At 33.7% G+C, this 13,827-nt stretch overlaps 2 protein-coding genes across 2 annotated transcripts; one reads left to right on the top strand and one right to left on the bottom strand.

Annotated features, from left to right (window-relative positions):
• Positions 1-650: 650 nt before the first annotated feature.
• Positions 651-4,418, bottom strand: LOC140035762 (uncharacterized). Its single transcript, XM_072077127.1, has 8 exons — positions 4,394-4,418; positions 4,004-4,236; positions 3,065-3,700; positions 2,878-2,998; positions 2,636-2,788; positions 1,832-1,888; positions 1,471-1,618; positions 651-1,380 (listed from the first exon to the last, which is right to left on the bottom strand). The coding sequence occupies exons 1-8, from the start codon at positions 4,416-4,418 to the stop codon at positions 651-653; spliced, it is 2,103 nt and encodes a 700-aa protein (XP_071933228.1).
• A 2,934-nt stretch (positions 4,419-7,352) lies between these two features.
• On the top strand, positions 7,353-10,824 carry LOC140035763 (protein CANDIDATE G-PROTEIN COUPLED RECEPTOR 2-like). The gene is made up of 6 exons (XM_072077128.1): positions 7,353-7,879; positions 8,993-9,184; positions 10,170-10,332; positions 10,423-10,525; positions 10,626-10,707; positions 10,783-10,824. The coding sequence occupies exons 1-6, from the start codon at positions 7,559-7,561 to the stop codon at positions 10,822-10,824; spliced, it is 903 nt and encodes a 300-aa protein (XP_071933229.1). The 5' UTR covers positions 7,353-7,558.
• Positions 10,825-13,827: the final 3,003 nt, after the last annotated feature.

Genomic DNA, 13,827 nt, shown 5'->3' on the forward strand with positions numbered 1-13,827 from the left:
CATATATATATACACAAGTGTAACCTAATTTAGATCCTAAAATTATGCTAATCTAAATCAATCTACAACCTAATTAATAGATGATACTATAATCATATGATACCTAATTAATACATGATACTATAATAATATCTTTCCTAATATTCACAATATCAAATCTTTCCATAATATCAGATCACATATCTTCAACACTCCCTCTCAAGCTGGAGTATAGATGTTGCTCATGCCCAGTTTGTTACAAAGATAATCAACTCGAACCCCATGTAGAGGTTTCGTAAAGAGATCTCCCAATTGTTCTCCAGTCCTTACAAATTCTGTAGAAATCAAGCCCTGCTGTATTTTCTCACGAATAAAATGACAATCTATTTCGATGTGTTTTGTTCGCTCATGAAATACGGGATTGGATGCAATATGAAGAGCCGCTTGGTTATCACACCACAATTTTGCAGGCATTGAGGTTTTGAGACCTACTTCAGTTAGAAGTTGATTTATCCACATGATTTCGCATACTGATTGTGCCATAACTCTATATTCTGACTCTGCATTCGATCGCGAGACAACATTCTGCTTCGTACTCTTCCATGAGACTGGGTTTCCTCAACAAAGACACAAAATTCAGTTGTGGATCTTCGATCTGCTTTGGATCCTGCTCAATCAGCATCTGAAAAACACTCAATCCTAGTATGACCATGATTTTTATACAGAATACCACGTCTAGGAGCTCTTTTTAAATAACACAAAATTTGTTCTACAACTGCCCAATGATTGACAGTCGAATTAGACATATATTGACTAACAACACTAACTGAATACGCGATATCTAGATGAGTCACTGTAAGATTATTCAACTTTTCAACCAATTTTCGATACCTTCCAGGATCTTCTAACAATTCACCTTCATTTGTGAGTTGCAAGTTAGGAATCATTGGGGTACTAACTGGTTTAATCCCCAATTTTTCCATTTTCGATAGTAAGTCAAGAACATATTTCCTTTGGGACAGAAATATCCCCTTCCTACTCTTTGCTATCTCAATACCCAAAAAATACTTTAACAGTCCCAAATCCTTTGTCTGAAATTGACTATGGAGAAAAGTTTTAAGAGATGAAATACCCGCAGCATCATTCCCAGTGATAACAATATCATCCACATATACTACCAACAAAATAATACCAATTTCAGACTGTTTGTAGAAAACAGAATGATCAGATTTGCTTTTCTGCATCCCAAACCTTTCAACTGCTAGACTAAATTTTTCAAACCAAGCACGAAGACTTTGTTTCGGTCCATACAAGGACTTCCGAAGATGACAAACCTTCCCAGACTCTCCCTGAGCAACAAACCCTAGTGGTTGCTCCATATAAACTTTCTCTTGGAGGTCTCTATGAAGAAAGGCATTCTTGATATCTAGTTAATGCAAAGGCCAATTATAAATGGCTGCCATAGAAATGAATAACCTAATAGATGTTAACTTAGCAACATGGGAAAAAGTATCAGAATAATTCTCTCCATAGATTTGGGCATAGCCTTTGGCAACAAGGCGAGTTTTTAACCGAGCAACCGACCCATCAGGATTGAATTTAATTGCAAAAATCCACTTACTCCCAATGGCCTTCTTTCCTGCAGGTAAATTTACTAAGTTTCAAGTATCATTACCATCTAAAGTATTCATCTCCTCTATCATAGCATTGCGACATCCGGGATAGGATGGGGTTTCATGAACAGTTTTAGGAAGGGAGATGCAATCAATAAATGTAATAAATGAACAAGAAGAGGTGGGTAAATGATTATAAGATACACACGAAAACACAGGATAAATGCATTGACGCTTACCTTTACAAAGAGCAATAGGAAGATCATCACTTGAGACAGGATCTAATAACGAAGAAACTGGTTCAGGGCATGCATCAGGAGACTTTTATCATCGAGAATATACTTGAGTAATTGGAGGTTTAGCAGGGGAAGAAATTGAAAATGTGACAGTATAGATTAACAAATCATCATCCTCCTCCTGACATGAATGAGATGAGGATGGGGTAAAAGGTGTATTTTCAAGAAAAGTAACATCAACTGACACAATGTACCTGCCGAGACTAGGACAATAACATCTATATCCTTTTTGGACACAGAAATAACAAAAAAAAATACATTTCAATGATTTGGGGTCTAATTTAGTGACTTGGGGAAGAGAGTCGTGGACAAAACATGTACACCCAAAGATTTTAGAATCGATGGAAAACAAAGGTTTATTTGAAAAAAGAGTGTTATAAGGAGTCCCACCATTCAGAACAGATGAAGGTAGACGATTAATTAGAAAGCAAGCTGTGGACACTGCATCAGCCAAAAAATGTTTAGAAACATGCATTTGAAATCATAAGACTCTTGCAGTTTCGAGCAAATGTCTATTCTTTCATTCTGCGACTCCATTTTGGGATGGTGTATCCACACAAGAGGTTTGATGAATAATGCCATTTTGCACCATATAAGATTGAAAAAGTGCGAAGAAATATTTTTTGGCATTGTCACTTTGCAATATTTGTACAGAATGCTTAAATTGGGTCTTAACCTCAGCACAAAAAGCACAAAAATGAGAAAACAACTCTGACCGATTTTTCATCAAATATAACCAAGTCATACGAGAATGGTCATCGACAAAAGTAACAAAATACTTGAATCCAATTTTAGAAATGACTAGACTAGATCCCCAGACATCTGAATGAACTAATGCAAAAGAAACATCTGCTCGTTTATTGACTCTAGGACTCAGATTAACACGATAATGTTGGCAAACTGACAAGACTCACAATCTAATCAAGACAAACTCTGAAATTGTGGACAAAATATCATTAACAACGAGAGAGAAGGATGACCCAACCTACAATGTGTTTCAAATGGAGTTACAATTCCAAAACAAGCTATGAACTTTGGTATCTGTGTGTCAAGAATGTAAAGACCTCCAGATTCATGCCCTTTATCAATAATCTGTTTCGTCGTAAGATCCTGAAACAAGCAATAGTCAGGAAAGAATTGGGCAGAACAATTGAAAGCACGAGTAAGTTTACTCACAGAAATTAAATTAAAAGACAACTCAGGCAAATTTAAGACAGATGACAATGAGATTAATGGAGTGGGGTTAACTGAGCCTGATCTAAGAACACGAGATTTTGACCCATCAGTTAAGGTAACTGTAGGTACAGATGTGTGTGGCTGAAAGGTAGAAAATAGACTAGAATTACTTATCATATGATCTGTGGCACCAGAATCAATTACCCATTTGGAGGACGAGAACACAAGACATGTGTTTGGTTTACCTGACTCAGCGATGGTAGTTATGGGAGTAGATGAAAACTTTAATGATTCTTGATACTGAGAAAATTTAGCAAATTCATCTGCAGAGATCATAACTGACTTTTCATGGTTAATAGCATCATTGATAGAAGCAATATGTGCAGATTGAGTTCTCTGGTTCCTGTACTGCAATTTTTTACAATCACGCTTCATATGATCCCACTTATGATAATAGTGACAAACAACCACTTCTGCATTCTGTCCCCGAGTGTCAATTCTTTTACCACCACCTTTGTATTGCTGTTTTTCAAGACCAACAAGAGCACTACTGGACTGAACAGACTGGGTATTCTTTGTGTGAAACACCCTACTAAACATATCTTGCAAGAATGAAATCTCAGGACTGGAAAGAATCTGAGATTTAGCAGCTTCAAATTTAGGTAAAAGACCAGCCAAAAAACTCATAATTGCCATCTGTTCCCGTTGAGTTTGCTGAACTTTCACATCAAAACTAAACGGTAATAACAGATTAAGCTCCTCATAAGTTTTTTTAAAATTCATAAAATAAGTTATGATGGACTTATCTTGTTTCTCTGCACGATAAAAGGCTTGACACACATCATATATGCGAGAAATATTCCCTTTACCAGAATACAAAAATTCTAAATACTCCATTAATTCCTTAACAAATTTACAGTGATTAATTAAGCTAATTACCTCACTGTCAATAGAATTCCATATTTGCAGGAACAATCTAGTATCTTCCCTTAACCATGTCTGTCTTGAACCATCTTTTGGAGGATCATCAGTCAGATGATTGTTTTTATCAATGCTTCGCAGATAAAGACGGACAGTTTTGCTCCAATCAAGATAGTTAGAATTGTTGAGTTTGTGGTCCGTGATCTTAGACATCACAGGAACCACATCAGACGTAACGACAAATTTCGTTTCTGCAATGGGTTTAGAATTAACAGAAAAAAGTAAAAGAGAACAGATCTGAACCCTTTAAAACAAGAATGAAGAATAGAATACAGATATGTCCTATACAGAACCAGATGAACCGAATGATGACTAATGAATTTTCTGGCAGCGGACAGAGACCCTAACCTTGATGGTAGGGCTCTGATACCATGAAAACTAAGACAAAGGGAGAAAAAATACTCTTCTTTATATTTTGGACTACACAATATACATACATATATATATATATATATATATACACATAAGTGTAACCTAATTTAGATTCTAAAATCATGCTAATCTAAATCAATCTACTACCTAATTAATATATGATACTATCATTATATGATACCTAATTAATACATGATACTATAATCATATCTTTCCTAATATTCACAATATCAAATTTTTCCATAATATCAGATCACATATCTTCAACAAAAAGTAAAAGATGAAAAAATTATTTTACAAAATGTGAAGGATGTGTTGAACAATTTTGCCTTTTCATATGATAAGTAAATTTTGTCAAGAATGGCGCGCTTTCTGTAGGTACATGATGCCCAGTGGCACCATTCTCTTGCATTATGTTTTTAAGGGTTAATCGCACTTTATCTCCTTTAAATATGTGTCATTTCTCAATTTACCCCCCAATGTTTGTTTCTCCACAATTTACTCCCTCTGTCAATCCAACTAAGTAATTGCATCGTTAAAAACTTCAAGATGCCGAAATTGCCATTGGAAAAGAGCCATTTGTTTCAGCTGACTAAAATGTCCCTTAATGAGTTATAAAAAGGGGTGTCTGATGCTTTTTAGCATATTTTTTCTCTTTCATGCTTCCATCTAGTTGCAGTCTATTTTTTCCTTTCATTTCAACAGATCTAACAACTTCTAAAATTGTTCTTTGTCAGCCAAAAGCATCATAAAAATGTCACAAGTGCTTCAAATAACATTGAAAGATCGTCCCAAAAAATGTGTGAATATGATAAAGAGGCACCATTATGCACCTTTTGAACACTTGAAAATTCGAGAAGAAGATTTTACTGTTACTCAAATTACAATGTAAGAATTTTTCATTAATAATCTATTATTATTGTCTTTAATTTTGCTTTATACATGAATAAATCAAAAAGAGTTTTAGACAGTTATATTTTCTTTTTATTGCATGCATGTGAGCACTTTTCATAGGTAGATAGAGAAGAGAGAAAAGATGGAGAGAAAAATGGCTGATAGAGAAGAGAGAAAAGATGACTGACAATGACAAAAGGTTCCCTACTTTTTATCTTCCAAATTTCTTTTTTCTTTTTGTCCCACGTGCGAGATGGAGGGAAATTTCCCTCCTTCATTATTCCAGAGTAATTTTAGAAACTTTTCTTTATCCCTTTCATAAACCTAGATATATGGGTATTTCGGATTGTTCATTATTTTCTTAAGAATATTACGTAACTGTCTTTTCATTATTCTGTTTATTTCTATTAGGGTTGACTGTTAGTTTTTGGGGTAAACTGTGGAAAAACAAACGTTGGTGGGGAGGGGTAAATTGAGAAATAGCCTATACGTAAAGGGGATAAAGTGCGATTAATCCTTTTTTTAACAACTAGCATCCATAATTTTTTGGTTAAAAGATTGTTGTAGCAATAAAGGTTTTGTCAAATTGTTGCCTGATTTTTGGCCGTGTTTTTTGGTCCTACTCCAGTAGAGGTGGTAATTTGTCCTAAATTCTAATGGGTTACCCATACCCAAAAGGACTTTGGGCGGGATGGATATTGTAATTTGATATTGGGTTTAAAATGGGATACATCCCAATTATATCTATTATTTGATAGGAAATATTGGGAAATACTTGGGTACCCATTAGGCCCAAATATCTTCCCAAAAAAATTCATTTATCCAAAAATTCATTTCTGATTTTTTTTTTTTGTTGCAAAAATCTGATTTTTTTTCACTTCCATTTTCTTTCTTTTCCTTTCTTCACTTTCCTACAAAAGAAAACCAATTAAATGAAAATGATTTCATTTAAACAACTTTAAAAAAAATAAAGATAACAACAAAAATAAAATGAATTGGTAAAATTTTGGTGTCTACAAGAATCAATGCTTTACTAACAACTGTTGGCACCCTTTATGTTGATTTTATGTTAATTGTTGAATTATCTACATAGATTTCTATATGTAACTCTGTTATCAATTTTTAATCAGCTTCTTCGTTTCTGTGCTAGCTTTATTCAACATTTAATGTGAATTTCTTTTGTATTAAAATTTGAAAATTTTAAGAATGTCAGTAAGAATGAATTTGGTGTTAAAAAATCCTGTTTTTAGTTCTTGTGTCAGACAACATTATGGGTAAGGTTGAAATATGACTATATATCTATCTTTTCCTTTATTTGTTAATCCAATTTTTGGTTTAATCCAGGGAGAAGATATGTTCATTCTTACCATAATGTTATGTCTTTTTAAAGTAACTGTTGATCGTTCTAGAGTATAAATGAATTCAGGAAAATATAAATTCACGATAAGAACAAAATAAATTTAATAAATAAAAATATTATAAAGTTATATAAAAAAATAAAAAAATAATAATTAAAGGAAACTATGTCACATTCTTAGATCTCAAATGTCCTAAGTAATATTGTAGAAACCTTGAAATTTTTTTTTTTTCTCAGACACTTTCTTTCCTCTATCACCCAAAAGTGGGAAAAAAAAGTCGTTTGGATTGCTTTTTTAGAAAAATTTAGGAAAAAAATTAGTGTAGCACTTCTTTAACATATGATATATATGAAATAAAAGAATAAGAAATTGTATAAAAAATATTTCACTAAAACTAATAAGGGAGGTATGTTAAATTATTAAATCTCAACGGTGCTAAATAATATATTATTGTCAGAAACCTCTGAAATTGTCCGTTTTTCCAAAGATTCTCTTTTTTTGGTCCATCTCCCAAAAAATGGAAAAAAGCCCGTTTGGTTGCATATTTCTTTGGAAAATTTTGAGGAAAAAATTAGTATAACACTTTAAAATAAAAATATAAAAAATTATATAAAAAAAATTCATGAAAAACATGCAAATTTTCTCCAAAATATCACAATCCAAACAGCGGTTGGACTGGTGATGCACACGACCCAATTCCCAAGAAAGTCAACCAAAACAACCCCAATCCCCCGAGGCCAAAATTCCAAATTAGAAACCCCTATGGGAAAGCTAATCTTCTGAAATTCCATTACGCCCAGCTGCATAATCTAGTAATCAATACTTCTCTAGTAAAGCATTTTCTCTGAGAATTAACTGCCTGAATTGATCTTGAATTTTTGATGGAAGAATGAGAGGTCTAAAAGAAGCCCTTCAAGTAGTAGCAGAGGCAACAGAGGTTACCTTTCCGTTATCCTCAAAAGAATCATCGTCAGCAGCGGCGGCGGAGGCTATAGGAGGCGGCAAATATGAGGGATGGCTATGGGAATGCCATGGAATATGGCACAGTCTTTTTCTGATAATCCCAACTGCTTTGTTCTTACTCTATTTAGCTTTTCAGGCTAAGAAAAGTGTTTCAAAACTCTTTAATGGCCGATCTCATATTATCATCGCGTACTATATCTTTCTCTGGGTTGTTACATTGCTCAATTTGCTCTGGTGTTCTCTTCAGGTTTGCTATTTTGATCCCTTTTGATTATTCTAGTTGTTGTTTCCAATTTGGGATTTCTTGTTCAAGTTCTTTTTTTTTTTTTTTTTTTTATGGTTTCGGCATTGTAATTTCTTTCTATTGTGTTAATTTTTGTGGGTTTTGTCAATTTGACATTTGTTGTTCAGGTGTCTTTTTTTGTTTTTGGGTCTGCTCATTTCACTGTTTTTGTGAATTTTGGGATTCTTATTTCACGTTGTTATTGATGGTTTCTCGATACAAATTACAATTTTGCTGTTTATTTTAGTTCTTTTTGTCAATTTGAGAATTCTTGTTCAAGATTAGGTTCCTGGGTTTTACGAGGTGTTTGGAAATGAAAGTGGAAATATGTGGGGCTGCTTTGAAATGTTGTACTTCATGCTTAAATAGTTGGAGTGTGTTTAATAGTTCTTTTCTTGTCAGTTGTAAACCTTTGAAGTTCTTTTGCAATGGAAGCTTATGTATAAACGTTTAGCTGGAAAATTTTGGTTACAACTTTCACAAGAATTGACTTGCTGCTGTTGATATCTAACTAAGAATATTCTGTACTTTTCTTGGTTTATAACTCTATCAGCTGTATCTGCTTGTATCATTTGAGGCCTTGGCAAATTCTTTTCTTAACAGTTTTCTCGCTTTTAAGTTTGGAAACTTGGCTCAAATTCTTGGATTAATATCGGATATTATATTGTACTGCATGTTGGTGAAAACTTGTGCCTAGATGTCCCTCTGCACCCCGGCCCCTGGAAAATTAACAAGTCGAGGGTTGTACATGTAATAAACTTTCATGTTAGAAAGCAGCACCCAAGGTATTATGGCTGCTATGGCAAATTAAGCTTCACATGGACCTGAAGAAGCCAAAAACTCATCATGTTCTCAGTTTCAGTCATTCTGATGGCTTCCTTTCCAGATGTTGATTAGGTTAATGATTTGAGAGTGAACTTTCTATTTCCACTTTCATAATGAGGCCAACAATCAAATGACAACTTGCTAAGTATATTTTTAAAGTTTTCTTCTGTTATAATTTTTTTTTTTAACTATGCTATGCCGTGTGGGATTATTTTATAGTGTATGACTTTGCTGAAAATTTCCATGCTTCAGGCATGGGAGTGTACATCAGGAAAAGAAGTAGCTTGGAGCATCTTATCTTTGTTTACAACATCAGGGATGCTTTTTCTTGAAGTTAGCTTAATGGCCTTTTTACTTCAAGGAAATTATGCTAGTGGACAGGAAGCTTTAACGCGGACATTTGGTATCTCAGGCTTCATTGTTGGTGTAGACATATTTCTCAAGGTACTAAATCAAGTCATACACTCATGCTATGTTAAATTCATTATCTCTTGGTTGTGCTTGTTTTGCAGGAATATTAGATAAAGATAGGGAAATGGCTTTATGGAAGATGTTCTCGATGTTGCTTAATATTGCTGTCAAAAAGTAAAAGGCTAACAAGCTACAGCTCCTTTTCTTCAAGGACACATAGAAGTGCAATTAACTAGAGAGATGGGAACACTTTCTATATATTGGTATTATGATGTATTCTTCCTTATCCAGGGAAGGTTTTTGTTGCCAAAGTTGAAAGGGTACCGACAATTTACTGATACATAAACCACTCAGTTGGCCCTGAACTTTCTTCTTGAATGCATTTCAGTAATATTTTACCTTTGGTTTTACACTGTATTCTTCCTTATCCAGGAACCTATATTGTTGCCAAAGTCGAAAGGATGTTAATTATGAGTAACTCAATTGACAGTGAATTTTCGATCTGAATGCATTTTGGTAATTTTTTTAAATTGGTGTAAGATATTTCGTTTATGTTTTCCAATAACTTGAAAAGGAGATTAATAATTCTTTTTTGGTGTACTTATGTCCGCTGTTATAGTATATTCTTCTTGGTGTTCTTTTAGTATGCATCGCACTCTTCTTTTCAATGTGTGGATTAATTGAAACTTTCGAGTTTTGTTGGGCTAAAGTTTCTTTCACCTTTTTTAAGTTACTCGAACGTCAAAAACTGTATCTCCTACCAAAATGAGTCTGTTGTTTTCTTTCACCTTGAATCCTTTTAAAAGTGTGGTTTATCATTTTATTACATGTCTTAACTGCTATTAATTTGAGCACTTGAGTAATTGACATCATTTAAGCCTCTGATTTTTTGACCATCTTATTGTCTGTCTCATGTGTCTGCCTATGATGTAACTTCCATGTGCTTTTGATTAATTTATCAACATCTCCTTCTTATTTTACTGTACAGTCAGAGACTGATCTCTTCTGCTTTTCCTAGGGCCTTTACACATTTGGGTTTGGAATTCCACTGTTTATTGATAACAATGAGGAGTCCCATAGGGTGAAATGGGGCTTATGGGTTGTTCACAGGCTACTGCTTACTGGAGTGTATGGGTTCATATTCTGTGTCTATCGGTCTAGGTGGAGGGAGAGGTTGCCTGGTAAGTACAGCTATGCTTGCCTATACTGCTGTTTAAGTTATTGGTGTGATATTTTGATTTGGTTGATTGATTGATTGCTTCTCTTTGCAGCAAGACCCGCATTCTACAACTATATAACCATCATGTTCTTCTTGAATGGCTTGGCGTTGTTTGCATGTGCACTTGCAGCAAATGGGGCTGCCTTTGGCCTCTGGTACGCATTCATAAGTTGATGTTGTCAAATAAGCTTAAGCTTCGATTCGAAGCCTTTTTCTTTAGGAATACCTGAAGGTCATCTTCTAATGCATTTGCAGGCTGAATGAGATCACCACTGTTTGCTATCATGCCTTGTATCTTCCGCTACTGTATGTAACATTTCTTGCAGACTTTTTTCAGGTAATCATTTTCTGTCTTTAAATTTTATTTTTCTTTATTTTTAAGCTCAGTAGATCATCAATTTTGTTTGATTAGGAGGATGATTTGAACCTAGAAAACGCTCGGGATTCTGCATGATTTGCTTTATTAAAAAGTTACTGCTGTTTCTTCGGATGCCATTTCCGTCACCTTTTCTTTGTCTCTTTTTGGAGTGAGTGGAGTTGGTGTAGTGGTTGGAATGATTGTTGACTGTCTTGTCTCCTTTTGAGTAGTGGTAGTAGCTGTCCACTTTAATTTGTCTCCAGTGGTCAGGAATCTGATCACATTAGTTTGATCGCCAAATTCTTGATTGAATCCAGTCCACCATTTATTTTGAATTCTCTTACCAATGACATTGGCAGAGGTTTTTCCAGTTCTTGATGAATTTTGAAACTCCAGCAAAATATCCATGGCACTTTGAATTCCATGTGGAATGAAATTGGTCTTGTATATTCTTCCCCCTTTGCTCTTTTTAGATATGTTTGAAATCCCATGAGAACATTTGGAGTAGAATCTCTGGTTGGGGTCCAAACCATTTCCACCAGTGATTGAACCAAATTGGGAATTCTTTGCTGCAACTATCTTTGAATGTGAAGAACCAGGAATGGTGAATGGTCTAAAAAGGAAAGCACGATACCATGCCATTTTGTAATCTTGATATGTAAATCCATCTGGAATAAAGTTTACTGAAAAGGATTTTTTGGAATAAAGAGAAGTCCATTCATTGGAGAACAAACTTTCTTATAATACACTTGGAATGACTAATAATATTTGGATTCTTTTTATCTGGAATGGGGTAAATCTCTACAGATTGAGTATCTGTAAGGATTAATTCATAATAATCTAGATTTTTTGAAGGGTCATCTGGTTGCCAATAGCATTTTGGAGGAAAGATCCTTTGAGTAACTTGATGAAGAGTAGAGTATATGGGTATTTCTTGGAATCTAGTTAAAGTAATATGTTGAGTAAATGGCTTTGTAAAATAAGTATTTCCTTGAGATTTTTCTGGGGATTTTTACCAGTTGTTGAATGGGTCTAATTGGAGAAGTAATTGAGTAGCAGCCTGACTGTAAGTCAATGCTGGGAAATCTGATAAAAGTTGAAATCTATTTTGAGTTACAGGGGTAAGACTCATCTCATAATCCTGAGGAGTCTTTGGCCGGGAACTTCCTGCTTTGAATCATGTTCCTGCAAAATTAATAAACAACATCTTTAAGTTGGTCAGTTAATTGTCTGTTTTGTCTTCGATAGTGCTGAATAAATTCGTTGTGAAGAAAATCTCCACTTCTGCTTAATCTCTGATGAGTAAGAAGTCGAAGGGTGTTTTTCTGAATTTGTCTTTGTAGAATAAAGGCTCTTTCTTTTGGAGTACTGGTTGCATATGGACTTTTATGAATATATATTTCATCATATTTAGGAATTTGGTAGGCTGGAATAAATTGTCTTCCATTCGGAGTCTGAATGGAATAGACGTATCCTCTGGATAGAATTGATTTTTCTTAATTTTGAAGGCTAGGAGAATCTCGTTGAGTTCTCAAATAATTTGTGTATTCACGATCATTTCTTTGAGCCATCATTGCTGGATCCATGTCTTGTAGGAATTCTCTGTTAGAAAATCTGGTAAAGAATTATTTTCTCCTTTAATAAATTCTATATCAAAATCAAATACAGATAAAATAGCTTGCCATCTAGCAATATTTGTTTTGAAATAATATTTTGAACATCTTTTTGTAGAATTTCTTTTGCAGATTTGCAGTCTATTCTAATTAAAAATTTCTATTGTATAAGTCATCCTGAAATTTTGATATACACAAAACTATAGATAGAATTTCTTTTTTAATAGTTGAGTAATTCTTTTGAGGATCTGACCAGGTTCCTGAATGAAATCTAACTAATTCTTCTTTTGAATTATCTATTTGTTGTTTTAATATTCCTCCGTATCCTAATTCTGAGCATCTGTTTCAACTATCATGAATGCTTTAGGATGGGGTAGGCACAAACATGGTAATGATTCTATTTTTGCTTTTAAATATTTTATTTTTTGAGTATGTTCTTCTGTCCAAGGTTTTGGGTTTTTCTTTAATCTATTAAATAATATAGAACATTCTTGTCTTAATTTAGGAAAGAAATCTGCTATATAATTTAAGCATCCTAAAAATCTTTGTAATTGATTTTTCTCTTTATCTCATCTGGAAATTTAGTAGCGAATTCTAAAGTTCTATTTATTGGCTTTATTGTTCCTTGATATATATTATGTCCTAAAAATCTTATTTTTGTTTGAAATAATTTCATTTTTGGAGCAGAAATAACTAATCCATTTTTCTTAACTATTTTTAGAAATATACTTAAATGTTTAAAATGTTGTTCTAATGATTCTGAAAATATTAATACATCATCTATATAGACTATGCTGAATGAACTATAAGGATTGAAAATATCATTCATTATATTTTGAAATTCTGATGGTGCATTTTTTAATCCAAATGGCATAACTTTCCATTCATAATGTCCAAAGGTGTTGTAAATGCTGTTTTGTATCTATCTTTTGGATCTATTAATATTTGCCAATATCCTGATTTCATATCAAATTTTGAGAATATTTTTGCATTAAATAATCTATTAAATATTTGCCCAATATGTTGTCTCGGAATATCGAATCGAGTGCAGAGTCAGAATATAGAGTTATGGCACAATGAATATATGAAATCATATGGATAAATCAACTCTAACTGTGGTAGGTCTCAAAACTTCAATGCCTGCAAAATTGTGGTGTGATAATCAAGCGGCTCCTCATATTGCATCCAATCCTGTATTTCATGAGTTAACAAAACACATCGAAATAGATTGTCATTTGTTCATGAGAAAATACAACAGAGCTTGATTTCTACAGGATTTGTAAGGACTGGAAAATAGTTGGGAGATCTCTGTATGAAGGCTCTACATGGGGTTCGAGTTGATTACCTTTGTAACAAGTTGGGCATGAGTAACATCTATATTTCAGCTTGAGGGGGAGTCTTACAGAATTAATATAGGAATTTATTATGAATAGCTTGACTATAGGGATAGCTTAATTATAGGACTCTTTATGTAATGAATCAAGCT

The sequence above is a fragment of the Coffea arabica genome, chromosome 2c (genome assembly GCF_036785885.1).
Source record: "Coffea arabica cultivar ET-39 chromosome 2c, Coffea Arabica ET-39 HiFi, whole genome shotgun sequence".
Lineage (NCBI taxonomy): Eukaryota > Viridiplantae > Streptophyta > Magnoliopsida > Gentianales > Rubiaceae > Coffea > Coffea arabica.